Source organism: Neolamprologus brichardi, chromosome 7 (genome assembly GCF_056152115.1).
Source record: "Neolamprologus brichardi isolate AB-2024 chromosome 7, ASM5615211v1, whole genome shotgun sequence".
NCBI classification, from domain to species: Eukaryota; Metazoa; Chordata; class Actinopteri; order Cichliformes; family Cichlidae; genus Neolamprologus; species Neolamprologus brichardi.
In genome coordinates, this window is record NC_142110.1 from 29239166 (window position 1) to 29266526 (window position 27361).

The 27361-nt window shown below is 39.8% G+C and overlaps 2 protein-coding genes across 2 annotated transcripts; one reads left to right on the forward strand and one right to left on the reverse strand.

The window, feature by feature from the left end:
* Positions 1 to 1935: 1935 nt before the first annotated feature.
* Positions 1936 to 14567, reverse strand: wdr36 (WD repeat domain 36). Its single transcript, XM_087843434.1, has 22 exons — positions 14312 to 14567; positions 13512 to 13539; positions 13319 to 13419; positions 12878 to 12995; positions 12653 to 12785; positions 12173 to 12227; positions 11947 to 12079; positions 11680 to 11855; positions 6134 to 6254; positions 5917 to 5982; positions 5552 to 5641; positions 5328 to 5470; positions 5124 to 5241; positions 4445 to 4610; positions 4235 to 4343; positions 4074 to 4153; positions 3876 to 3983; positions 3522 to 3753; positions 3015 to 3134; positions 2823 to 2904; positions 2229 to 2416; positions 1936 to 2134 (listed from the first exon to the last, which is right to left on the reverse strand). The coding sequence occupies exons 1-22, from the start codon at positions 14456 to 14458 to the stop codon at positions 1985 to 1987; spliced, it is 2664 nt and encodes an 887-aa protein (XP_087699560.1). The 5' UTR covers positions 14459 to 14567; the 3' UTR covers positions 1936 to 1984.
* A 4265-nt stretch (positions 14568 to 18832) lies between these two features.
* On the forward strand, positions 18833 to 22693 carry LOC102784230 (uncharacterized). The gene is made up of 2 exons (XM_087843437.1): positions 18833 to 18840; positions 21073 to 22693. The coding sequence occupies exons 1-2, from the start codon at positions 18833 to 18835 to the stop codon at positions 22691 to 22693; spliced, it is 1629 nt and encodes a 542-aa protein (XP_087699563.1).
* Positions 22694 to 27361: the final 4668 nt, after the last annotated feature.

Sequence of the window (27361 nt, forward strand, 5' to 3'; positions counted from 1 at the left end):
CTTTTTTCAGTAAGCAGATTGCAACTTTCTTGAATATCACCAAAATACTTTATATCATTGTTTATACCTTTATGTTTTTGTTTCTTGTCACCTGCTGACATTGGGAACAGATCTTTGTTCAGTAACATTCTTTGTTTAATACGTTCTGAAAGAAAAACAAAGGTGGCTCTGTTTTATGCTCGTTTCATTGTTCAGAGGTGTTATCTGGTTGTTGGGAACCTGTTGAATAATTAAAACATTTCTGTGTTCATCGGGAAACTTCTAATGTAAAAAACCTTTTATGTTCCCAATGTGTGAAAATAATGTTCAGCAGGGGGCGACTCCTGTGGCTCTACCCAGAAATGCCAATGTGTGCAGATGTTTTTCTTTGGTGTTCTGCACCAGCACAGCTGTTCTCCTCCCAGATGTTTGATATGAAACAATATTACCATCACACACAGAAAACATCTTTGTTGGTCTGAAAACATGTTTATGGAACAGCTTTTTAATTATGAACAGCTCCTGGTGACTGTAACTGTCACTCAAGTTAAATACTTATCACACTATAGTTCAGATTTAAGCGACTACGCTGTAACGTTAACCAACTACTCCATCACAGCTGACAACAGCATTTCAATCTGGGATTTTAAAAATTCAACACTCCTCCATCAGAACATCCCTCAGTCCCAGAACAATAATGGCGTTTACACAGAAAAGGACTGAACGAGCTCTTAATGTAGAATATGTTTTCACTCTCCCATACAAATATTGGTGTGTAGAACTGCTTCTCAAATGTGTGTAAATATGTCCTTGATAATACAGACACATGCTCTGTTTGTACACGGCGGAGACTCAAAGGGGTTTATTCATCCACTGTTCCTGACACTACCACTTCCACTTCTCGGGTGGAGCAACTGAGGTTCAAAGTCTCTGCAGCCTCAATCAGAGATGCTCAAATCCTAAATTCTGACATAAGCAGCTTCTATTCTCCCTTTATTGCACATTACTTTTCTCAGTTTATATATACTAACTTATTGGAAGTTACATGTCACTTTTTAATGCAGAGGTACAATACACAAAAAGTGCAGATTGTGTAAATATGTAAAAAATTTATGTCCTGTTCTGTATGTATATGTGTTTGGGGTTTTTTTTTGTTGCTGCTGTTACAACCAAATTTCCCCCTGTGGGACAATTAAAGGTTTATGTTTTTGGGCGATCGTGGCTCAAGAGTTGGCAGTTTATCTTGTAATTGGAAGGATGCCGGTTCGAGCCCCGGCTCCAACAGTCTCAGTCGTTGTGTCCTTGGGCAAGACACTTGTCCCGTTGCCTACTGGTGGTGGTCAGAGGGCTTGGTGGCGCCAGTGTCCAGCAGCTTCGCCTCTGTCAGTGCGCCCGAGGGCAGCTGTGGCTACAATGTAGCTTGCCATCATTAGTGTGTGAATGTGTGGATGACTGGATGTGTAAAGCGCTTTGGGGTCCTTAGGGACTAAGTAAAGCGCTATACAAATACAGGCCATTTACCATTTTTATTCTATTCTATTATTACATACTATTCGCAATAGGACATGATACCAACTCATAATCCACAGAAATGTTCATGAGACAGACTCAGATCACAAAGATGTTCATTAATGGTGTTTTTTATTTCCTGAACGGCTGATAAACCCACAACTGAACTCTGAATGTCACGTTTATAAAAACTGCTCAAACATCTCAGTAAAAACATTTGAGTGAAGTAAGGTATGCATTTTGTAGTCCAATTTCTGGATATTGTAGTTTTTATATAAGGCAGACATCCACTGTGTAGTTCAAACACCAAACTTCTCATTTATTCTCCTTCAGCTTGAGATGTTGCCATCGAGATCATGCATTAGGAAAGTGATGAAGAAAAGCACATTAGCACTGAAATCTTTCATTAAGAAGATTCATTGAATGGTTGAAATAAAAACACAGAAGAAGAATCCAAAACAAATTTATTAGAATACAAAAAGTGTATGTATGTGTGTCACAGCAGGGCGCTCTTTGCGTATGAAAGCAGACATAACGATTGGTCAAATGATGCTTGTAGCTCCGCCCAACCTTTCTCCAACCGGGACAAGAGGTGGTTCAAAGCTTCCATGGCGGTGGCGTCCTGTGATAAAGAGCGAAGATGGAGCTAAAAAAAAAAAAAAAAAAGTTAGCAGGAAATCGTGAAGAGACTTCCACAATAAAAGACGGCACAGTTGACGAGTGTGTTCTGATTGGCTAACCTTCAGGAAGAGCGCCAGGTAAGCGTGGGCCAGGTCAAAGTCCTGCCCACTGGCCAACATGCTGTCAATCATCTGAATGAACACTAGCAGGAGCTCTCTGGCTCCACCCCCCTCTGGAGCCAGAGAGTTGAGCTCAACAGAGAGCGCCGCTGGCCCACAATCCTTCAGGAGACGCAGCGGCTGAACAACTGCAGAGAGTATTTATCTCTGATCAGAACTCAGGTTTGTGTTTCAAACTTTGATGAAAACCATCTATTTATACTCTGATAAAATACAAAAGTATAATATATATATATATATATATATAATATATAACTCTGATAAAGTAAGTATAATGTTACGGACAATATCAGATATGGACTAAAAACCACAAAAACATCTTAATCAATCACTGGACATTTGATTCAGATACTGTCATTACAGACTCTCCTCAGGTATAAAAAAATTAAGCTGTTTTCTTTCTTTATCATTAATTTTGTTTTTCTGTCAGCTCAGTAAGCAGCTTTTATTTTGAAATTCCGATTAAATACCAGCTTTAGATTTTAGTATTAAAAAATAAAAGCATGAAGGTGAGCCAATCCTGTCCCAACTCACATGATCCCGTGGTCAGAGCTGACTCCAGAGTGCAGATGAACTCTGACCTCTGAGAGAGCATGCCCCAGTTCAGCACCTTAGACTGAGACACAGGAAACACGACTTTATTTACACATGATTAAAGTGCACATCCTCAGTTTGGACTAAAACATACTCGTGTCCCGATGTGAGCGGGTCCCAGGCATATGTTACCTGTGTTTCGTGCTCGGTTTGTGTTTGTGTCGCAAATCGAGGAGTGAGTCCAGGAACTGTCGGCAGGAAGAAGGGAGCAGCAGCTGGAGTAGCAGGGGCCGCCATGGGTTTATTTCTTTTCTACAAACACCAAATCACACAGGTGAGAGGTTGTTACATGATCAGTACTCAATCCTTAGAGAGCATCAGCTGATTTGTGATCATGTAAAGAATTAATCTGTTCATGAGCTGACTCATCACACTCCCAGGTGAAGCTGGTATGTGGAAGAATCAACAGTATGTGCTGCAGGGAGGTTTTAAAAGGAAGCAGACTGAACATGAAAAAAACAAAACATATGATGATGTTGTTTTTATTTTTGGCAACAACCGAAGTGAAAAAGTGATCATTTCACTTCACGTTTTAACTGCTATCACTGGTTCTTATATTTTGTCCTCCCCACTAAAATGATTTTGAAATCAAGGACCACAGCTGCTCACAGTGTTCCTAATAAAGTGACAGTTCCTCACCTTGATTTCATCGAGGTGCAGCAGACTCTTCCACCGAGACTCTGGCAGCAGAGACAAAGTTACAAGCTCCGCCCCCAGTTGTTCAGCTGACTGATAGACATCCTCCTCCTCCTCAGAATTCACCTCCTGTTCTGTCTCCTCCACCGTGACGCCCGGTAAAGTCTCCACAACTGGTTGGTAGTCAGCTGGGAGGGGGCGGAGCCCCACAGGCCCACACAGGCTCTTATTGGTCCTAAAGGAGGACAACTGCACTGTGACTGGCTGATAATGGACTTTCATGTGACCAATTGTGAATAAGAAAAAAAGCCCCTGATTGGTTGCTGTAGCAAAGGCTGCATTGTGATTAGTTCATACCAGAGGTAGAGGCCCAGACTGTCAACGTGAGCTGTTGCGAGGAAGTCACCTGTCGGGGACAACGACACGCTCACTGGCGCCGTGGCAACCAGGAAACAGTCGACTAGACTGAGGATAGAAGAAAATGATGGATCTGATGATCAGCTAATGTCTCTGATTAGTTGTCGCAGTCATTCATTAAAATTTTCAGAGTCTTACCTTCCAGAGGGGAGGTCCCAGGCACGGATGGTACAGTCCATTGCCACAGTAACCAGCCATCGGCCATCAGGGCTGAATGTCTGAGGAATAAAAACATTTAGCTTCCTGTTAGCATAATGTGTGACGTAGTGTATGTATGCTAACACCTTCATCCAACCCACCATGTCGTTGATGTTGCCGTGGTGACCTGCAAATTTCCTAACGACTCTTCTGGTTTCTATGTCGACAACCACCAGAGTGAAGTCATCCAGTGCTAATGCTAGCATCCCACTAACAGAAAAACAGAGTGAGCAGTGTTAGGGAACGCTAATTGTTAGCATTCACTGCAGCTAATCATGCAGTTTATTAGCATCATGCTAGCTCCTAGCTACCTTTCCCTGTGCAGCTTCATGCTAGCCGGCGCAGCGTTTAGTTTCATCTCTTCTTCCAGCTTCTTTGATTTGAAGCGCCAGAATTTCAGCAGCCAATCAGAGCCTGTGGTAAGGGTCAGCTGGTTCAGGGTATCCGTGGCGGTGCCTCGCACCACACCATTGTGAGCTGGAGGAGCAAGACATCGGGGTTAACCTGTTACTACAGGGCTTTCTGAGCTTCCTGCTCGAAAATGACACCCAAGTTCACATCTTAATCCAGAAAATCATTAATCAACATATAAACATCTTATGTGCAAAGATTTATGCTTCTGAAGCCAAAAAGTGAAAAATGACAGCACTATTCAGGCGTTGTGCAATTATTGACGGAGGTCTCTGAGAGCTAACGAGCATTGTTTACCGTGTTACATGAAGTGGGGTTGGTTTGGGGCTCCATTGTTTGTGCTTAGTGGACTTTTTAGCAAATACGCAACTGCTCTTTTAATCATCGCTTGTTTTTGCTGTGTTTGGTAGTTGTAGAAATGATTTATATGAGCATTTAGCTGAGATTCTAAGATTTCTGTGTATACATGTTCATATTTGCATAAAAGGCTCGATAGCATGACAGATTAAACTGCAGTTACCGGGGGCTTTGGGTTAATAAAATGAGACAGTTCTGCAATCACAGGAAAAAAAGACACACCTTTCTCATTGTCACCGTAGCAACCCCGATGCAGTCCGGACTGCAGGTTGTAGACGTCCACGCGGCCACAAGATGACCCAATTACAACAAAGTTACCACAGGAAGTGATGTCAACAGCCTGGGAGCAGAAACAGGAAGTCATGTGACCCTCAGAGCCATCCAGGAGAGGAGCTTAGAGAAACACAGGTTTAAAGATGCTATTACCGTAGCAATGGCACCCCTTCGTGAGCCTGGTGGTTGCAGATGGTGCGCTCCCATCGTGCACCTCTGGTAGTTCCATGTGGTTGTTGCTAGGCGATCACGGTGACATGCGACGATGCCGTCCCAGTCTGACTGACGAGTGACAGCTGTGAACAGAAAAAGGACAGTGTCAGCTTTAATGGAACGTTTTGTGTATGGACTTCTGCACAGCTTGTCATAGTGCTCACAGGAGGAGAACGCTGTGATGGCAGGAAGTCGCAGTTCCTCATACGTCAGTCCTTTCTTCTTCTTCTTTTCCTTTTTTTTGTTAACAGAGCCTAAAAGAAATAAATGTAAACCATACTCAATTAAAAAAAAAGATTTTTATTAAAGCAGCAGCATTTAGTGTCCAACATGAAACTGCAGTGGGTGAAGTCAGGAGGATGTTCTTAACCAATAAAGGAAATAGGTTGAACAGTAAGAGTTCAGTTTTCTGTGTCATCATTTTTGTGTTATTGTTATCAAGCGGCTGCCAACAGACACACTGAGTCTGAGAAAGCGACTCTAAAATGTCACATTTTTTGAAAGAGTCTGATGGGAGGGCTGAGCTTACCATGACCCAGGTTCTTGTTGAAGCGCTCGTGGACGGTGGAGAAAGACTGCAGTGTCCCATCCTGACCTGCAGGGCGGGCAAAAGCAACACAAAACATAAATATAAAGAAGTTAAAAAAATATCAGAAAATATAAACAGCGGGTTCAAAACAGGAGGACAGAAAAAATAAAAATGGCACAATAAATAAAGAAATATGTATACTATCATCTGATCTTACCTGCACTTAGGATGTTTTTTCCGTCATTGCCATGGTGATGAATGGTGGTGGGCGGGGCGCTGTGTCCCTGACGGATCCTTAACAGTCTGGCTCCGCCTCCTTCCTGATCAAAAATCCACACCTGAGGGGGGAAAAGGTTTTTTTACTGTTTTATATTTTGTTGTAATTATTTAATTGAGAATGTTGCTTTTCATTATTTTCTTTATAATATAAGTTATTTTTTATATTTTCCTCAATGTCTGACTTTGGTTGGGAGTTTTTTTTTGCTTTGTTTTTATTATTACTGCAGTTCTTGTTTATACTTCTTTTTTTGTTTATTGATCTCTGGTTTTAACCCTCTGGTCAAGATGCAGTGACCCAGAGTCTCTGTTTCAACTTGTGTCGAATGCACAGACTTCAAACTATATACCAGTTTTTAAATCGTGTTGATAGGCCACATAAAACTAGAGTTATCATAAAAAATACAAGCAATGTTTTTTTCAAACAGTGATGTTTACAGCGGGAAAAAAATGGTAAAAACAGTGTTTTCTATGGACAGCGCTAGCAAACACTCTCCGCTTGGGAGTAAAAAAGAAAAAACACCCCTCCCCCTTATTGGTGTTAAAGTGTACCATGTCAACCAATCAAAAAAATTCTATGGCAACATGTGACATTTGGTTGTTTAGGAAGAGGGGGAAGTTTTAGGAGCGACACTGGTGAGAGAGAGAGAGAGAGAGAGAGAGAGAGAGAGAGAGACAGAGAGAGAGAGAGAGAGAGAGAGAGACAGAGAGAGAGAGACAGAGAGAGAGAGAGAGAGTGTGTGTTTTGATACGTGAGAGATTTGTGACATTTAGCATGTTTGGAGGCTGTAGTTAGTGTGTGGTGTAGTCATTGTTTTGTTTTGTGTGTCAGTTATACTGCTCAACGTCACAGTTGGTGCAAAAAAGCCACCAAGGGCAGAATGTATTGTTAACTGTCTCCAGCTAAAAAACAGGAGGGCTGATGTACCTCCTGCTGGCAGACCTGCAGGGTTTATGCCTGTGGTGTTCTCCTCGGTCTTATAGTGGACAGAGTAAACAATTTGTGTGCCTTCTTATTTGATGCAAAACACCCGATTGCTCCTTAAATAGTTTTAAATGGTTATCACCTGAGGCCTCGGCTGCATTTTTAGTTAAATAGTACCATATAACTTTGTTGTTTGCAAAACTTGTGCAATATACAGTTTGTATTTGCATTTCAAGTTAAACATGTTTGTGGCTTTTACAGTAAAAATTATAACTTTTTTCTACTTGGATTTTATGTTTTTTGTCTCAATTTAGATCAACTGTGTTAATACAGTATGTCAAAATGAAAAAATAACTCTACAATCCCCTAATTTGAGGTTGTGTTGAAAATAATGATACCAAACAAGGCAAGATGAACAGTTTTTAAAGGTGAAATATAGAGATAAAATCAAAAGTAGCCAAAAATGGCCAATTATACCCTGGACCCCAGAGGGTTATTCATTGTAGTCTCTGATTTTAGTTATATTTAGTTATTATTTAGTTATATGTAGTTAATTTTAAAAGTTGTATTTTTGTTGTTTTTAAATTTAATCACTTTATTCAGGGTTCATACGCCTTTTTCAGGATCAAATTCAAGCACTTTTTAAGCACTTTCAACGTCCCTTTTCAAGCACATCCCCCCACTCCCCGTAAAAAAAAAAAAAAGCACCACACAAAAATACTGCAAAAGGAAACGGTCGCCTTATACACATAGTGTATAAACTCAAAATGCACATTTCACTTAAAAATTAAGAAAATGTGAACAAATCATGATGATAAATTTGTGCTAATAACATCATGTACAGTCAGACAGGCATGGAGAACAGCACTGACTGGGAGGCTTTGAACAAACATAGTTCAACATAGTTCAATTCAACATATACGACTTTAAGAATGCACAAGCATCTACTTAAAATCTATTTAATTTATCATCCATGATATTATTATGTACAATTCCAGTGTATTTTGTATCTCCCTTAAATAAACAGGCAGCCTTAAAGTATGAAATATTCATATACAAAAACACATAAATGTGTGAACTGTCTCAGTGGCTGATAGTGCCCCACAGGCCTCAGTGTGAGCGTGAAGACATTTATAATGTTTAAGTAGCTTAATGTGTCGGTGCTGACGATAAACACATTTTGAATGAAAGCCGGGGAACTTTGCTAGCACAGAAACAAGTGGCTATTCTTTGTGACCATATGGATCAGTCCCTCATATTACCATTATTTCACCCAAAGGCACCAAGTTAATATTCAAAAAAGCTGCAGCAATACACACAAATATAAACAGTACTTGGTGACAACTTTGCTTTTAGCCTTTAACCCTCTGGGGTCCAGGGTATAACTGGCCATTTTTGACTACTTTTGATTTGGCCTCTATATTTTACCTTTAAAAACTGTTTATCCTGCCAATCTGTTATTTTCTCGTTATGACATAATGTGTCAGCACAATTTATCTAAATTCAGACATAATTTAAAATACGAGTAGAAAGTGATATTTTTGACTGTAAAAACCACAAGCATGTTTAAGGAATCATTTTCATAACTTGTAATGCAAATTGAAATTGTACATTTTTTAAAAATATGCACAAGTTTTGCAAACAACAAAGTTATATGGTACTATCTACCTAAAAATGCAGCCAAGGCTTAGATGTTATTCATATAACCATTTAAAACTATTTACAGAACAATCCGGTGTTCTGCATCAAATAAGAAAGCACACAAATTATTTATGCAACTCCAAAAAATAGTTTGTGTCCACTATAACACAGATGAGAACAGCACAGGGACAAACCTGCAGGTCTGACAGCAGGTGTGTCACTCAGCGTTTACACTGCAATCTGCCTTTGGTGGCTTTAAGGCAGCAACTGTGACGTTCACTAGTAGAACTGACACACAAAACAAAACAACAACTACACACTAATTACACAAGACAACACACTAACTTGAGACTCCAAGCACGGCAAACGTCACAAATCTCTCACGTATCAAAACTCTCTTTCTCTTTTTCGCTCACTCGTGCTCTCTCACTTCCCTCTCTTCCCAAACAACCAGATGTCACATGTTGCCATAACCTTTTTTGATTGGTCGACATGGTACATTTTTCCACCAATAGGGAAGAAGTGTTTTTTCTTTTTTCACTCATAAGCAAAGCGTGTTTGCTAGCACCCTCCTTAGAAAACGCCGTTTATACCGTTTCCTCCCAGAGTAAACGCCACTGTTTTATTCAAAACACATCGGTTTTACGTGGCCTATCAACACAGTTTAAACACTGGTATATAGTTTGAAGTCCGCATGTTCGACCCAAGTTGAAATGGAGACTCTGGGTCCGTCGACCCCAGAGGGTTGATCAGAAAGCCTTAAGTTAGCTAGTTATGTATCGGGCTAATGTTTAAAGCTTTCACTTGAGTAAATTAACTCATATTACTGCTAAGCAATGTTCCCTCTAAGCTGCGTGCGTGCGCATTTGCGCACTGCTGGCACGGTCTCTGCGCAGAAAAAGTCTGCGTTGCGCACACACACAAAAAAAAATCTAACCTGAATTGAAATTAAAGTAAATACGTTAACAATTCTGTTTTGCAGTGTTAGTCAGTGAGTGACTGGCTGCTCCAGTATGGGATTAGAACGATGCCACCTTATCCCATAGTCCAGTCCAATGATGCGATTCACATTCGTATATACGCAGCTAATCAACGTCGTTGACAGGCTATGACAGCGTCCTTATGTGCCGACACCGGTGTTTTAGCTAGCAAAGCGGCCGATGAGGAGTGAAGCCACGTTAATGACAACGTGTACAACCATTGGAGATGTGAGCAGGACAGACGAACAATTGACGGAAAAAGTGTGGACTTTATACCAGTTTTTAAAGTGTTGATAGGCCACGTAAAACCAGAGTTATGATAAAAATATATGCAATGTTTGGTTTCCTTCCTGAATACTATCGCTGTTTATATTTAGTGCGGGAAGAAATGGTAAAAACGGCGTTTTATAAGGAAAACGCTCAAAAGCCCTCTCCGCCTGTGAGCAAAGACGAAACCAAAACAAGCCACCCTTTCCCATTGGTCGAAAAATGTACCATGTCGACCAATCAAAACATGGCATTTCGTTGTTAAGAAACGGGAGGAAGTTTTAGGAGTGACGGCGGTTTTGAGATGTGAGAAATTTGCGACGAAATCTTGTGTAGTTAGTGTGTAGTGTAGTCAATAGTTTTGTTGTGTGTGTCAGAACAATGAGGCGACTGCTGAATGTTACAGATGTTACAGGAGTGATACATCTCCTGTTGTCAGGCCTGCAGGTATCAGGCTGTTGTTCTCCTTTATCTCATAGTGGACAGAAATTATTTTTGGAGTGGCACAAATAATTTGTGTGGCATCAAATTTGATGCAGAACAGCTGATTGTTCTGTAAATAGTTTCAAATGTTTATTTAAAAAAACTTGGCTGCATTTTTAGGTAAACAGCTGCAAAAAACTTTGTTGTTTGCAAAACTCAGTAACTTTTTTGAAGAAGTAACTATATAATTAATTGCCCAGCATTGGTCATTATATACTGTATTTTGCAGACAGAGTTACAGGACTCTCTCCCAGACCACAGACTCATAATACAAGTCAGAGCTTTATATTAAAAAAAAAGAAAAAAAGAAAAAAAAAAAAAAGTTGTGTTTTCAAAATTGGAGTTCAAGTTATTTTTACTTCCAATAGTGTTAACATACTACACAGGTCATGAACAAGATTTTTTAAAATTTTCATTGTAAGTGGGCTAAAGCAGTTAATTAAAAGTAGTCTAACATAAATGTAAATGCTGTAATTTGATTATTTTAATAAACCATGTAACTTGGATGGATTCGAGGCTGCCGTGACCACAGTGCACACGTCTGATGTCGCTCACAGTGGTCCAAGGGATCGCTCAAGGAGTTTGTGTGTTCGCTCAGACACATGAAAAATTAGAGGGAACATTGCTGCTAAGTAATGTTAGCTAAGTTCACAGCATATTCCATAATAGCGCTGCCATACTGCATCACACTCAGTTCATTTCAATCATTTCTCCAGTGAGTTTGACAGCAAAATAATAATCATAATTTTAAAAAATAGCATGTGTACCGTACGCGTACTGGAAAATTATTTACTAGGACTCACCTATCATGCGACTGTCGTTTTCCATCAAACACTCATTAAAACAGCAACCTACAGGTATGTTAGCACACTCATCCCCGACTGACCGAGGGAGGGGCGGGGTCACACATTGAAACAGACGCAAGGCAGCCCAGGTGGGGAAATTTTGCTTTTACATTTTGCGACTCATTTTATTTCTATCTGATAAGAAAACTATTCAATCAGTTGTTTGTGGTGAATGAAATACAGTTACACTTTCAAGCACTTTTAAGCACCACATCTAAAATTGTGTGTTTGTTTGTTAATGGGATTGTGTTTTTTTAATTTTTGTTTAATATTTAAAAATAAAGTTAAACATTAGAAAGTTATCAAAGGGTTTTCATAAATCTCTCTCGCTTGTTTTGTTTTTTACCTTGATGGCGTTGTCGGCGCCGTTGGTAACCAATATCGGCTCTCCTTGCAGGAACGTTGCCCCGGCGATGGACGTTCTGTGGGCGTGTCTGTGCTGAGTGACGAGCTGGCAACGTTCTAAATCCCAGAATGCAATGTGGCCCTGAGGACTGCCGGACGCCACAATGGGAGGGCCGTCTGACAGACAGAGGTAAAGATATGGTGAATACGTGAAGAGAGACGGAGCCAAGGGCAACGAGCGCCACGGGCATGACATAATCACGTGTACCTGTTCTGAAAGAGAGCGATGTGATTGGTCCCCAGTCCTGTGTGAAGCTCATCAATGTCTCGTCCAGTCGGATATTGTGAATAATGATGCGACCTGTTGCGGTGCCAACACCAACCACATCCACCGCAGGACTCTGGAAAGTTAAGTGTTCATTTACAAATCTTTCAAAATAAAAGAATCAGGTGTGTATTTACTTCCAACAATAAAAGTCTGTGAAGTTCCTGACCTGCTGCAGAACTGTGACTCCTGCCGACCAGCCAGCGAACGTGAAGAGCAGCTTACTGAGGATCAAACAACTTTACTAACACCTCATCACTTTAACATTAACACTGACGCAGGAATATGGATACACATGTAGCTTACAGTATTAACATCAACAATTTAAATATTTATTTAAAACACATGTACGTGTGTCACTTTTTATAAAAGAATAAAAAATGTTTAAGATTTTAAAATAATTAATTTTTGACAGCATGCTGCAGCAGAAGATACTTTTGTAAGAGACTAAGGCCCACAAGCTGAGACAGTCGAGGCTCCTTTGAACATGCTGATGGTAGTTGTGTCATTGGTGTTTGTATGCAGTTTGCATGTTTTACACAGCGACCATCACAGAGACATGGAAGGAAACCTAAAATCAGACAGACTCTCTGGGAATTTCTGAATGTGAGTTTCTGTCAGTGTTCAGAGTCGAGCGCTACACCCTCACCTGGTCTTGATGTTCCAGAGCTGCAGTGCACCCTGGGAGCTCCCCAGGAGCACCTTGTTCAGGTAGGTGCTCGGGTGCATCATGGCCGATACGTCAAAGGTTGCTGGGTCAAAGTGCAGCCGCAGGTACACCTCTGAGAGGCAGAGAGAGTGAGGCATGATGGGTAAGAGCACATGTATGCTACAGCAGGTGAGTGCAGGGCAAGCCACACCACTTCAGACTCACCCCCACTCTGGACATCCCACACGATGACATCACCGCCACTGTCAGCAGAGATCAGCTGATCACCCAGAGGCAGCAGCAGGCGCACTTCCTGTTCATGACCGTTGTAATGCATCACCACCTGTACGGAGAGCAAACTACTGGTTCATTTTTTATTTTCTGCTCGTTTTTATTATTAAATTTAAATTTATCTGACCATAAAGAAAAAAAATTATTCAAATAGAAATAAAACTGATTTTTAAATTAGTTATTTAAATAAAATTGAATATTTTGTTTTATAATTTGAATTTCAGAAAAGCAAAAGCACCAAACATTATAAATATTTTTATTGTTTTTATGTTTGAAAATTAAATAATTTGTTTAACTAAAAAAAAAGAGAAGTAAAAGTCAGAATTTAAAATTAAAAAAAAAAAAAAAGATAATGTTTGGTTACAGTTTTGGTACCTCTTTGTTCCTGGCATAGGCGCTGATGAGCCGCCCGGTGGCGGCGAACACCAACATCCTGTCGGCTGCCAAACAGGTGATTTCATCTGGTAGGCTGTTACCTGGACAGCAACATCACAATTTCATTACAGTACATCACAACAGAGCAGCCAATCAGAGAGAAATAAAATAAAATAAAAATCTAAGTACTCACTGACAGCAACGATCCCCAACCTGTTCACCTGCAGGAGACCAATACAGATCATCAATAATCAACAGATATCAGCCACAGCATTCAGGTTATTTTCAGAGTAACAGGTGCTCAGGATGGACTCCACACAGGAAACTGATCAGAAATCCGCAAATAAAACAATACTCCTGATAAAACCTTCATCGCTGATCCTCTTTGTATGTCTCAGTCATAACAAGATTATCATATCACCACCCTGATTAAACCTGGGTCTTACAAATGTGTTCAGGTTGCAGGTGCACTTTAAAAAACTTACCAGCAATCCACCAATCAGAGCATAGATCAGTAAGGAGTATAAACAGAGGGAGCTCAGACGCTCAGATGAGGATCAACATCTTCTGATGAACATGGTTATGAAGCTCATTTAATACCAAGCTGGTTTCTTGAACATGCCAGTGCATTCACGGCACTCTAGTAAGCTCCAGAGTCACCAGATCTTAATCCAATAGAGCACCTTTGGGACGTGCTGAGACATCTGTATCATGGATGCAGCTGACACATCTGCAGCAGCTAAGTGATGACGTCATGTCAACATGGACCAAAATATTTTAAAGCAGGAGGCCCAACCCGGTACCAGCAAAGTGCGCCTAATAAAGTGGGCGGTGAGTGGACATAACGTCATAACCTAAAGTAAAGCCACTGTAACTCCGTGTGTGTTTATAAGCGGTTATAAAGTCTCGGCCTTTCCCCCTCCTGCAGGCGGTCTTAGTCAGGTTTACACTGAGTGTGAGACTGTGTGTGTGAGCACGTGCGGCTGTTCTTACGTTGAACGTGTGGAAGCTCCGGCCGACCGCCGTCACCACATAGAACTCCCGGTGCTTCGAGTGGTACCGGAGCGCGTGCGGCACGTGGTTGGAATAAAGTCCCAGGACCCGGAAACCGGAGAACAAAGAGCTGCCGCCGGCCGGCATGTCGGCTCACCAGAGAACAGCACACCTGAGAGAGCACCGAATAGACAGGGAGACACAGGTAAACAGCAGGCACCGCGAGGAGCAGCAGAGAAAACACACACGAAGGAGCCACGAGGAATCAAGTCCGGCAGGAAACACATCGCGCCGGCTCAGCAAGGTTCCGCTTCGGCTCAGTGCCGCCACCTGCTGGACGGAAACAGGACAGAACCGTGAGCGCAGAGTCGGAACAGGATGAGAAATACAACTTTGGAATATTCTGCCTGGTTTTCCTGGTTTTATGCCGAAGGAGCTCAAACTGTGAAGGAGCTTCAGATTTAAACAATACAGAAAACAGTTCTCTGCATAATGGGATGATCTTACATTAGAGCTGAGACGCATTAGAAACTGAACTGGTTTCATTTTTGAGTTATATCTAATCTAGATGTATACTCATTTCTCCTGAGTGAAGTCAGTTCATATTAAAATGTAGCATTTAATTAAAAACATTTAATTTATTCTTTGAAATAATCTGATTTATATTTTTTTCTCTGTGTGAGGGAGGTTTTATTCTGGGTCCATTTTGGAGGTGACATCAGTGTTTCAGCCATGTTTGCTTTCATCCTTCCACTTTGTGTCACTTATCCAGGTTACCAGGACAACATAAACCAAATGAATCAACTTAATCATTAATTGGTAGAAAACAGACAAAAGACTTTTAACCCGGGAACTATAATTTTTTACACATGTGGTGTGTGTCATTGACATGAAGAAAATAAAAGTCACATTTGACCTCTGATCTGGAGGTCAAAATTACAATAATAATATTATGTTGAGCTATTCAGACTGACTGATAAGAACCTGCTGGCACATGAAAGTATAACTGATGACTTTTATTATGACTTTGTTATTTACATTAGAGTAACAGGTTATAACTATTTAAATAGATAACAGTTTGAACACATAAGCAGCACAGGTCCCATTCTTAAGTTACAACACTGATCAAACAAGACTTAATGCTTTAATACTAAATTTGATAAATTGGTATTAAGTTTTAAGTTGGCTGTAATCCAGTTGTCTTGGTTAACTATAGACTGATCTCCAAATTTCTTAGTGCACTGCCAGCACCCAAACCCTAAAAGACAGAATCAACCTGGCTTGAGGGACACAGGCAGAAATCAAACAGGATCAAGAAGCTCTGAAGGAACATGGGGAACAATCAACCTATACAGGACCTGAAGCTAAGTTCTACAAAGATACAAAAATATTTGAGTATGCAGATTTGAGTTAATGTTATGGAGTTACCTGGTGCACTAAGCGTGAGGAGAACTGTCACAAGCCATGCAAAAAGGCAAAGAACCCTAGGGACTGTGAGAAAATCAAAAGTGGAAAATGCACAATTTGTATCAACAAGTCTTCTGCAGATGCTCGTGTGTAAGACAGCCAGTTCTATGTGGAATACACCCTACAAGTTCAGAAGACAATAAAACATGTGAAGAAGTTTGAGAAGAATAAATCAGAAGGGAGACAGAGATGGTCGAGACACTGGAGGAGATGAGGAGCAGAGTGGGTAAGGAAGCAGAGCAGCCTTGAGATACAGGTTTGATAAATACCAGGAGCTGGTAGTTTAATACATGATGACATCATTATTGTTTAATGATGTAAGAAGGAGACTGGACATGGAGGGCCAACGCTGGTTTCTGGCCCAGAGGAGGACAGACGTTACAGACAGGAGAAAAACCCTCACAGATTATCCCATCAGTGTCACACAGAGCAGGAGGACTCCCTTTATCAGAATCAGAATCGTGTTTATTGGCCAAGTATATATGCAGACACATACAGGGAATTTGGTTCCGGTAGATGGTGGCTCTCAAGCACAGCAATGTAAATCACACACACACACACACACACACACACACACACACGTGTCTATATACACACATTACACATACATACACATACATACACACAACGCTGTGTAAACCAACTATAAGTAACTAATCTAAACGTATATACATAAAATACAGAAATGAAATGAGGTGAAATGTCTGATTTGATGTGTCCAGATGCAGATAATCAATAACCGGACTCATGGAGACTAAAGCATACTAACGAAAAATTTGACACACTGAGCAAAAAAGCGCAGGAGGAGCAGGTGGAAGACGATGTGAGTGAAGTTGCCCCCCCCCCAAATTCTTCATACCCAACAAAAGTGGATTTGCTGGTTTGTGCTGCAAAAATTGTAATTTGTGCTGTTTCTCTTGTAAAGATATTAATGAACATGTAAAGGTCAAAAGGTCAAACAGCCCCCCCACATTAACCAAATTAAAAAAGAAATTATGTCAAACATTTGCAAAAATTTTCATTTGTGCAAATGTTTGACATAATTTATCATTTTCAAAATATTAACTAAAGTTTCTAGAGGTCATCCAAGGTCCCCCCCCCCCCCCACACACACACACACATTAATGAAATCAAACAGAATTGGTGTCAATCAACTGTGCTACGTTTGTGCTGGTTTGTGCTGCTAACATTGTTGTTTGTGCTGCTTCTGTTTTAAAATCATTAATAAAAGAACATTTCTGAAGAAATTCAAAGGAGCCTGCCAGTTGGTGCATATCAGTCGGACCCGAATTAAAGATTTTGTTGACCAACAGGCCTCAGGTTGGAGCATCAAACAGCTTACAAAAACAGCACAAACGTAGCACAAATGTTTGACATCAATTGTTTTTTAAATTTGGGTAATGTGGGGGAGCTGGTTGACCTTTTGACCTTTACATTTTCATTAATATCTTTGAAACAGAAGCAGCACAAATGACAATTTTTGCAGCACAAACCAGCACAAACGTAGCACAAACATGTGACACCACTTTTGTTGGATTTGGGGGGGGGATAACTTCACTTACATGAGGAGAAGCCATGCTGGTAGTCACTTGGCTACAAGCTAAGCTAGCAAATCCCAGTAAATGAACACTGTGAATAAAATTAGCAGGTGATTCAGCAAAGACTGTGTGTTGGATAAAGCATGTAAAGTTTACACTATGAAATGAGTCGTTCTCTATAGATTTTTAATTAAACAGATAAGCTCCACAAAACACCACTGTGTGCTATGGAGGACTGCTACAGAGTGGGCTCAATACTTTGACTGTAAGCCAGGATCAGAGTACTTCCTGCAGCACCACCTCTCACTAACAAGTCACCAACCCAGAGACAACCAGCAGCCTTCACAGTGAAAAATCCCTCTACTGTCTATAATCTGATTTCCTGTTAAATCTAATAGAGGAAAGATATCAAGGGAACTAACTGATCAGGAGATAGACGAGGAGCAGTGGCAGCTGTATTAACTCTCATCCACTGAAGATCTAAACCACAGCCCTGTGCAACCTAACTGGAAAACATAAAACACCATAATATTTTTTGCTATTCACACAGATGTTTAATACAGTGGCCTCAGCAATTCATCTAAGTGGCTGTTAGACTAAAATGGTTTTTTAAAAGTGTAATTGAATTCACTTACCATTTTAATCAGACCCTGTTGCTCTGACTTAAGGCAAAGAAACTGAACATTTGACAACATTTACAATGAACATGCAAAAGAAAAATAACCGTCTGTCTGCAAAGTTTAGTAAAACAACATTTTTAGGTGTGTGTTCACGTTTGGTGGGTGGGGGTTCCCCACTGTTCTTTCACTTCTAATACAATAACTGTGCAACTGTTAGTTAGGTGTAACAACATTTCTAGACTCACTTTCATTTTCAATAGGATGGCTCTGAGCATATAAAAAGGTTGAATTCTCAGTCCTCTACTCTTTCTGCTTCCTGAGAATCAGAGGGCCTCCTGACACTAACAGCACAGGTAAGATCTTTTCAAATGTTAGTCTCAGGAGATTAAATTAGTGATGAATTAAAGAGAGAGATTATTTAATTGAGAAAGACAAGAAAAGCCTAATTTCATTTATTCTCCTAATTTAATTCCAATCATGAATGAATGTGACAGCGCAGATTAACCAATAAGGCAGCAGGTACATCGTTCTGTTATGCAGATTCATGCCATTAAAATCTCGCAAATGTTTTAACCTATTTAAAAATCTGCATATTTCAATTCATATATTCAAGATTCAAGATTCTTTATTCGTCACATGCACATTATACAAGTAGAACTAGCAGTGAAATATAACCTGACCCGCACCTCGACTTGTGCAAAAGGGGGAGAGAAGAAGAACATTATATATTATATACATTAGGTGAATGTGCAGTAGTAGCATTGTATGCAACAAGCAGGTGAATTCTGTTCTTCTTTATGTTATTAACTGTTTTACACAGAAGCAGAAAAAATAGTAAATATTTTGTAAACTAGAGAGCCGACTGTGACCTGACTGTGTAGATCTCATTCATCAACATGGCAACGTAAGTATGACACCGAACAGTTAAGATTTTACTCCAGCTTCATGTTTATGATGGTGTCCTCTCTCTTATACACACACAGTTTCTATCCCTTCTTTATGCTCTAGTGAATTTTGAATTCCACTGATTTTCAGAGGTAGATGATATGCAGTGCTTTGCAAATTCATTAGACCAGCTGTCATAAAAACAAAAAGGCCGTTCAGCTTCATGAAATGTTTTAATGTGGACTCTGCTTTTTAGTGAGTTCTCAGCATTTTACTATTTTGAACAGGAATATCAAACAAATTTATCATTTCAGAAATTAATCAAGTGCAAAATTCAACCACTAAAATGAAGTTTTTCTGTTCAAGAAAGGAATTATTCTTATATAGCGCTTTTCTACCCTCTGCTACTCAAAGCACTCTATACGTAATGCCATATTCACCCATTCACACCAGGACTGTCCTCTATGCTTTTAAGTGCTTATTACAATTCACAAACAGATCAGATGGATGCATCGGAGAGCAACTTGGGGTTAATATCATGCCCAAGAATATTTGTCATACAGACTAGAGAAAGCCAGGGATCAAGCCACCAACCTTCCGATCACCTTCCTGCTCTACCTCCTGAGCTACAGCCACCCATTTGTAATTTCTTTGTCTTCAGGATCTGTTCTCCAGGGTTCTGCAACTAAATAACTGCAATCTGGCATTTTAATGAAAATATAATAACATGCTTTACTATTTTTTCTGCTTCTGTGTAAAACACTTACTAACACAAATGCATTTTAGCAATAAAAATGTCATTTTGATAAAAGAGCTCGTACATAATTAGCAATACTTTTAATTTAGAGCAGCTGTGGCATAAACCTTGTGCTGTTTGGTGGTCTAATAAATCTGTTAAGCAGTATATTTATCTCTAATGTCAGAGTAACAGAGATCTCTGCAGCTCTGGTGAAGTGCAGGATTCATCCAGAAGAGTTTCAGAGCTCGCATAGTACCAGCAATAATGTAGATATTATTGCTTGCACCCATTCACCGTCACAATGTTTTCAGAGAGAAGTAAAAACTGTGTTACACTGTTTTTAATTAGGACCATAATCACTCCTTTGCAGTGGCTCTGGCAGGTGAAATACACTGACTAAAGAAAACATCAGCAAACAGAAAACACTCCCCTCAGTCTGAGGCTCAGGCTGCTGGCCGACTTTATTATCCACTTCCACTTCTTTCCACTCCTGCATTTTATTAACTTTGGTCCATCCCTGAGTCATATTTCTGACAGTTAACAGACTGAGGTTCATTAAGGTTTGTTTCTTCTTGTGATATTCATGCGTAGATTTCACCACAAACAAATGAAAAACTGTGATTAAGTATAAATAAATAAACAAATATTTAATGATATGCTTGATATGCTTTATATGTATTTCCTTACTTTTAAATTATTATTTATTTATGTAGTAAACAACATATTCTTTATTCCACGTCACATTTAATAATATAAATCTTTATTATTATTTATTCTCCTGTTTTAAAAACCTTTTTTGTCTAAGTTCATGCTGTAACTTTAATTTCAAACAAACTCTGAACACATTTTGTAAAGAGATTATTTTGTCCATTGAACATGATCTTAGTACATTAATGTAAATCAATGAAATCACAAAAGCCTTGTTTTAGTTCTGACTGTTTCTTATACTGGATACGAGGAGTAGGTGAGATAAGTCCTGATGTAAAATCAGCTGAGCAGTCGGGTCTACGTACGGAACAACTTGATCATTGTGTTTTCAGAAGAACCCTGACAGAGACACTCATCGGGAGTTGTTAGATTCTAGTTACAAACAGAGTATTACCCTTGGAGGTGATTCAGAAACTAATTTAACTCTAACTGCCTACATCCAGATGCTGATTACACTAACCTTTGATGATGCAACACACTCGCAGCCTTGTAGTTAAGTGCAATCAACAGCCACACCTGTTCATGGCAGCTCTCCTCTTATAGATCCTCGTTCTTGGTAAAATAGTTAGTTTGTACTTTAGAAGCCAGGAAAAAAATACTCCAGGTATCTGTTAATTTTAGGGATTAGAACAACGTCTATGAACCATTAAAAGATAAAATGCTAAGTTTTAAACTTTAGTGGTAAACAAAGACTCAAAATGGAATCTCCATAATCTTGGACTCTGAATGCAGATAGAAATGTTACTGATATTATCTATTAAAAGTGTAAATGTGAAATAAGGAATGTTTTACTTTTGCTTTTAGGATCAGTAACATCTCCCCCAAATACAAAGACATCATCTCCAAAAGTGTTCAGATCCGTTCAGGACCTCCTGCTGTCTACCAGCTGAGACCAAAGGAAACTAAGATCGGTTCTCTGACTAGAAAGACTGTCGGTGAAAAAAACATGAACAAGGCAAATAAAACCATCTTACTTGTGGGTGAAACAGGAGCAGGAAAATCTACTCTGATCAACTCTATGGTCAACTACACCATGGGAGTGAAGTGTGACGATAAAGTCTGGTTTCAGATCGTAGAGGATGAGAAGAGAAGTCAGGCAGAAAGTCAGACTTCAGATGTGATCGTGTACGAGATCTTTGGTTTTGAAGATAAAACTCTGCCCTACTCTCTGACCATCATCGATACTCCTGGATATGGAGACACCAGAGGGACTGAAAAAGATGACATCGTCATTACAAGGTTATTTGAATTATTTCGAGCAGAGGATGGAGTTCATGAAGTTCATGCAGTGGGTCTGGTGATGAAGGCAGCTTTGAATCGAGTGAGTGACCGACAGAAGTACATCTTTGATTCAGTGATGTCTCTGTTTGGAAAAGATGTGGAGAAAAACATCGAAGCTCTGATCACACACTCAGATGGAATGCCAGCTAAAAATGTTCTTGAGGCTCTTCAAGCAGCAAACATTAAATGTGCCATAAATGAGAAGAACCAGCCTGCTCACTTTCTGTTTAATAACTGCTTGAACACAGCAATAACAGAGGATAATGAGTTTGGTTTGGACACAGCATGGAGAGTGACAGAGAGGGGAATGAATCAATTCAAAGTCTTCCTGGAAAAAACTCCTCCTCAGAAACTGAAGACAATGGTCGAAGTGTTGAATTCACAAATCAGACTGAAAGCATGCATCCAAAACCTGCAGGAGAGAATCAAGTTCACGGAGGAAAAACAGAAAGAAATCACAGAGACAAAAGAAGCTCTGAAACTACATAGAAAGGAGATGGAGAATAATGAAAAGTTTACTGTAGAAGTTCCAGAGTACTACAAAGACAAAAAATCCATTGATGGTGGGTGGTGGGGCTTAGGTTTTTATGAAGGAGCTGTGTGCTGTACAGTCTGTGAGGAGAACTGTCACCATCCTGGATGCACAGTGGCCTGGTCTGCTGGAAGCTGTGAGGTCATGAAAAATGGCCGCTGCACTGCATGTACCAGGAAGTGTCCTGTATCAGCTCATGTGAAAGAAAAGTGGATCTATGAGACCAAGACAAGGTACGTTAAGAAGACCAATGAAGACATGAAAAACAAATATGAAATGAATAAAACTAAAGGTCAGAACAAGCAAAGTCTTTTTGAAAATCTTGAAGAGGAAATGAACAAACTAACAGCAGAGAAGTCACAGTTACTGGATGAGTCCTACCAGCATCTTGTCAGACTGGAGCAGATCGCTCTGAAAACTGATTCAGCGTCCACTCTTGATAACTTGGACTTACTGATTGAGAAGATTAAGGAGGAGGAGGGTGAAGGAGACTCAGAGAAAGTCATTAAACTGGAGGAGATGAAAAAGAGAGTGGCTGAAGCAAACAAATCAGGGCCAAACATTTTTGACAAACTAACAGCATATGGGAAAAAGAGAAAAGTCCAGTCCTGAAATCTGATCTTCTTTCACCTGATTGATACCTTGGATTCTTCATGTGTGTTCATGCTCTGAATGACTGCTTGAAATATTTCTGATGACTCAGACCGAGTGGAAACATTTGGATTCTTTCACGTTGGACTTGATTTGTTCAATTTCTCTATATTCTGTTCTGACTCCGCAATAAAAAAACCCCAACAAACCCTAAATTTAACGCTTTACAGTCTTTTATGTCCATCTCTGAAAGCCAAAAGCTAAGCATGTACAGTGGGGCAAAAAAGTATTTAGTCAGCCACCGATTGTGTAAGTTCCCCCACTTAAAATGATGACAGAGGTCAGTAATTTGCACCAGAGGTACACTTCAACTGTGAGAGACAGAATGTGAAAAAAAAATCCATGAATTCACATGGTAGGATTTGTAAAGAATTTATTCGTAAATCAGGGTGGAAAATAAGTATTTGGTCACCTCAAACAAGGAAAATCCCTGGCTCTCACAGACCTGTAACGTCTTCTGTAAGAAGCTTTTCTGTCTCCCACTCGTTACCTGTATGAATGGCACCTGTTTGACCTCATCATCTGTATAAAAGACACCTGTCCACAGCCTCAACCAGTCAGACTCCAAACTCCGCCATGGCCAAGACCAAAGAGCTTTCGAAGGACACCAGGAAAAGAATTGTAGACCTGCACCAGACTGGGAAGAGTGAATCTACAATAGGCAAGCAGCTTGGTGTGAAAAAATCAACTGTGGGAGCAATCATCAGAAAATGGAAGACATACAAGACCACTGATAATCTCCCTCGATCTGGGGCTCCACGCAAGATCTCATCCCGTGGGGTCAAAATGATCATGAGAACGGTGAGCAAAGATCCCAGAACCACACGGGGGGACCTGGTGAATGACCTGCAGAGAGCTGGGACCAAAGTAACAAAGGTCACCATCAGTAACACACTACAACGGCAGGGAATCAAATCCCGCAGTGCCAGACGTGTTCCGCTGCTGAAGCCAGTGCATGTCCAGGCCCGTCTGAAGTTTGCCAGAGAGCACATGGATGATACAGCAGAGGATTGGGAGAATGTCATGTGGTCAGATGAAACCAAAGTAGAACTTTTTGGTATAAACTCAACTCGTCGTGTTTGGAGGAAGAAGAATACTGAGTTGCATCCCAAGAACACCATACCTACTGTGAAGCATGGGGGTGGAAACATCATGCTATGGGGCTGTTTTTCTGCCGAGGGGACAGGACGACTGATCCGTGTTAAGGACAGAATGAATGGGGCCAAGTATCGTGAGATTTTGAGCCAAAACCTCCTTCCATCAGTGAGAACTTTGAAGATGAAATGAGGCTGGGTCTTCCAACATGACAATGATCCAAAACACACCGCCCGGGCAACAAAGGAGTGGCTCCGTAAGAAGCATTTGAAAGTCCTGGAGTGGCCTAGCCAGTCTCCAGACCTCAACCCCATAGAAAATCTGTGGCGGGAGTTGAAAGTCCGTGTTGCTCGGCGACAGCCCCAAAACATCACTGCTCTTGAGAAGATCTGCATGGAGGAATGGGCCAAAATACCAGCTACTGTGTGTGCAAACCTGGTAAAGACCTATAGTAAACGTTTGACCTCTGTTATTGCCAACAAAGGTTATGTTACAAAGTATTGAGTTGTATTTTTGTTATTGACCAAATACTTATTTTCCACCCTGATTTACGAATAAATTCTTTACAAATCCTACCATGTGAATTCATGGATTTTTTTTTCACATTCTGTCTCTCACAGTTGAAGTGTACCTCTGGTGCAAATTACTGACCTCTGTCATCATTTTAAGTGGGGGAACTTGCACACTCGGTGGCTGACTAAATACTTTTTTGCCCCACTGTAGCTGAACTTCGCAGATGTCAGTAATTTATGTAATTTAATAATAAACTATTAACTTTAACTAAGACATTATAATAAACCTTAGAATAAAACACTTTTACAAAATTTAAAAACACATCTATATCCAGCTTTAAGGATTTAAAAAGATTTATTTCACCTAAAAATCTGTTTAATCAGATTAAATAAGATCCCAGAACTGAAATTATTCTCTATCTGCAACCCACAATCTGCAGCTGCAGACTACAGGAGACAAAGCTGTACTCTAACCAAGGGCGTGCCATTTATTAAGCCAGATAAAAGGAACATGAACAGAAACAGGTAATCACTAGAGATGATACCACATGGAACAGAAACTTTAAGGAAAACAGTGGAAATGTGCTTTACTATACAGAGCTGCACCCTGTGGTGGAACACAGCTATTATAACCAATAAGAAAACACTTTTCAGTCTCCTTGAGTCAGATTATTAAATATCTTTATGTGGTGCTCTGAAATGTTCCTTCTGAGGAATCAAGAAGCTGTACAAGGGAAGCAGTGGCAGTCCTCAGGCCAGTCGGGTGTCTCCTCTGACTGAGATGTGATTAGAGATTAGAGTTCCCCTGGTTTATTTTCCAGTCATATTTCTCCAAATTTCCATTGTCGCTGTAAAGTTTCCACTCTAGTTCATAATATATTTCTACAGAGCATGACTATCCTCTGTTTGCTTTTTAAATGACTTTAAGGGAACACGTCATACAGTCCAGTTCACAGTCTGATGATCCTTTATTCACATACTTCATTTCTTAGTTAGTGTGAACAGTACAGGCTCACAGGGTGGAGGAACAGGAAGGGGTTTTATTTTCATTCTCTTTAATTGTAGGAAAAATTTCTGAGTTTGTTCTTTGTCTCATTTGACTCTGTTCAGCTGACTTAGATGGCAACATCATACCTTTTTATGCTCTTCAGGAGTGACTCTGAAGATTCCAGATATGAGAGCTAGTAGCTGATTGGTCACATTCAGCACTTATATTTTTGTAGTTAGAACTCCTACACAACAGCACTTCCACCTGCAACAGCAGCTAAAATCCAAAAGCTGAAGTCAGTCCTCCAGTGAATGAACGGCCTCCTGCTCCCCCAGTCCTCCTGCTGTCCTTTGTACATCTGTAGCCTTCTGTATTACTTTTACATCTTTAGACATCCTCAAGAACATTCTTAAACTTTCTCCCAGTGTTGGATTTCTGCTGTCAAACTGCTGGATGTAAGATGCATCGTTAACACGTTTGCCCATGAAGTCAGACAAACTAGGAGGCAGGTCTTTGCTTCCTCTTTTTTTGGGAGCCAAGGACATTTTGTGAAGTTTCCTTCAAACTAAAAACTTGTTGACTAGTTTTCCTCTGGACAGTCTGATGAGCAGCTTGACCTCTGACCTTTTGCTTTGGATTGTGAATCAAACTCTGGTCAGTTAGACTCTGCGGACACAAGCAGAAACATATTGTTTTTACAGGGTGACTGTAGGTGAATCAAACACATCACGGACTGGAAGAGACCAAACTGTAGTCTACAAATTAAAATCTGTATGATAAGTGAAAGCAGTGAAAACAGATCCAGTGTGAGACTGTGCGTGTGTCCCTCCTGATGAAAGACCTTCATCATTAGTACAGGTTAATGAACCTTTAAATTCATTAACCTCCACAGTTTCAAGACCTTTTTGTTATTTAGAGGGTTTTTTCTTCTAATATTCATCTTCCTCTATGTGAAGTTTGTCTCTTTCTCTTCTTCTCTGGTAAAATAAGTAAATGTTGTCACCCAGAGATAATCTCTATTCGACCTCATGGATTACATTTATTCACATTATGTTCCTGGAAGTGTTTCACAATAAAGGCCTAGATAGTAAAGTAAAGGAGCTTAACATCAAATTGTTCCTCTTAGATTTTTACTTTACTAGACTTGAACTTCATATCAACAACTATACTTTAACCCATATGAGGACAACAACTTTAATAGAAATATTATTGGTCCTGTGACTTTAGTAAAGCTTTAATTTCAGTGCAGGTGTATTAACTCTATTCAGCATAAATGATTAAAAGAAAGGGTGTGTTTTAATGACAAATCAATCACATTCTGACAGAATTTCTTATGTCTCCCTAAGAAAGCAATAAATGTTTCTCATTGAATGCAGACTGATATTTGTGCTAAGAATTTATCTTTATCTATAAATTCCTGAGAAATTTGTGCTGAAAGCTTTTAAACCACATGGTGCATAAATCTGAAATAACAATTATGTATTTTTAAGCTTAGTCCAGTAGATATAAGAAAGTATTGCAGTGATAGAATGTGTTAAATGCACTAGACTAACATAGAATAAAATACAATAAAAAAAAAACAAAGCCAATACCTCCAGTTTTGAAAAGTTAAATGCACAGATGTGAAAACTTGTTCTCACACAGCAGTGATTCTTGTCTGAACATGTCCTGAATGTAAGACTTTGATGTAGTTGGCAAAAAGCACACACACATAGTTCAGGTGCAGAGATGCAGAACATGAAGAAACTCTGCGTTTACTGATTTTTGCTGAGTGTAAAGTTACTGTAATCACATTACATTTTTTCTGTTTGTCATTAATGTAATGTTCTATTAAACTCACTGATTGCATTATAATCACAATTATGCCATTATTTGCATTACAAATGGCCTTCAGTTATCTACACAACAACAACAAAAAATAAATGTCTTGTTTTCCTGCACATTCGTCTACAATCAGCTGACATTAGTTCATGTGCAAAAATGGTGGAGTGGAGATATAACCATTACAAGTATGTGATCACAAAGTGTCCACGC

What these genes read in the sequence shown, in the direction of transcription:
- wdr36 (XM_087843434.1), bottom strand. Translation starts at nt 14,458, where the DNA reads ATGCCGGCCGGCGGCAGCTCTTTGTTCTCCGGTTTCCGGGTCCTGGGA. An exon ending in CTCTGGAACATCAAGACCAG is followed by an intron (nt 12,228 to 12,652) that starts GTGAGGGTGTAG and finishes TTTGATCCTCAG; the next exon opens with TAAGCTGCTCTTCACGTTCG. An exon ending in TGGGACCTCCCCTCTGGAAG is followed by an intron (nt 3,984 to 4,073) that starts GTAAGACTCTGA and finishes TTCTATCCTCAG; the next exon opens with TCTAGTCGACTGTTTCCTGG.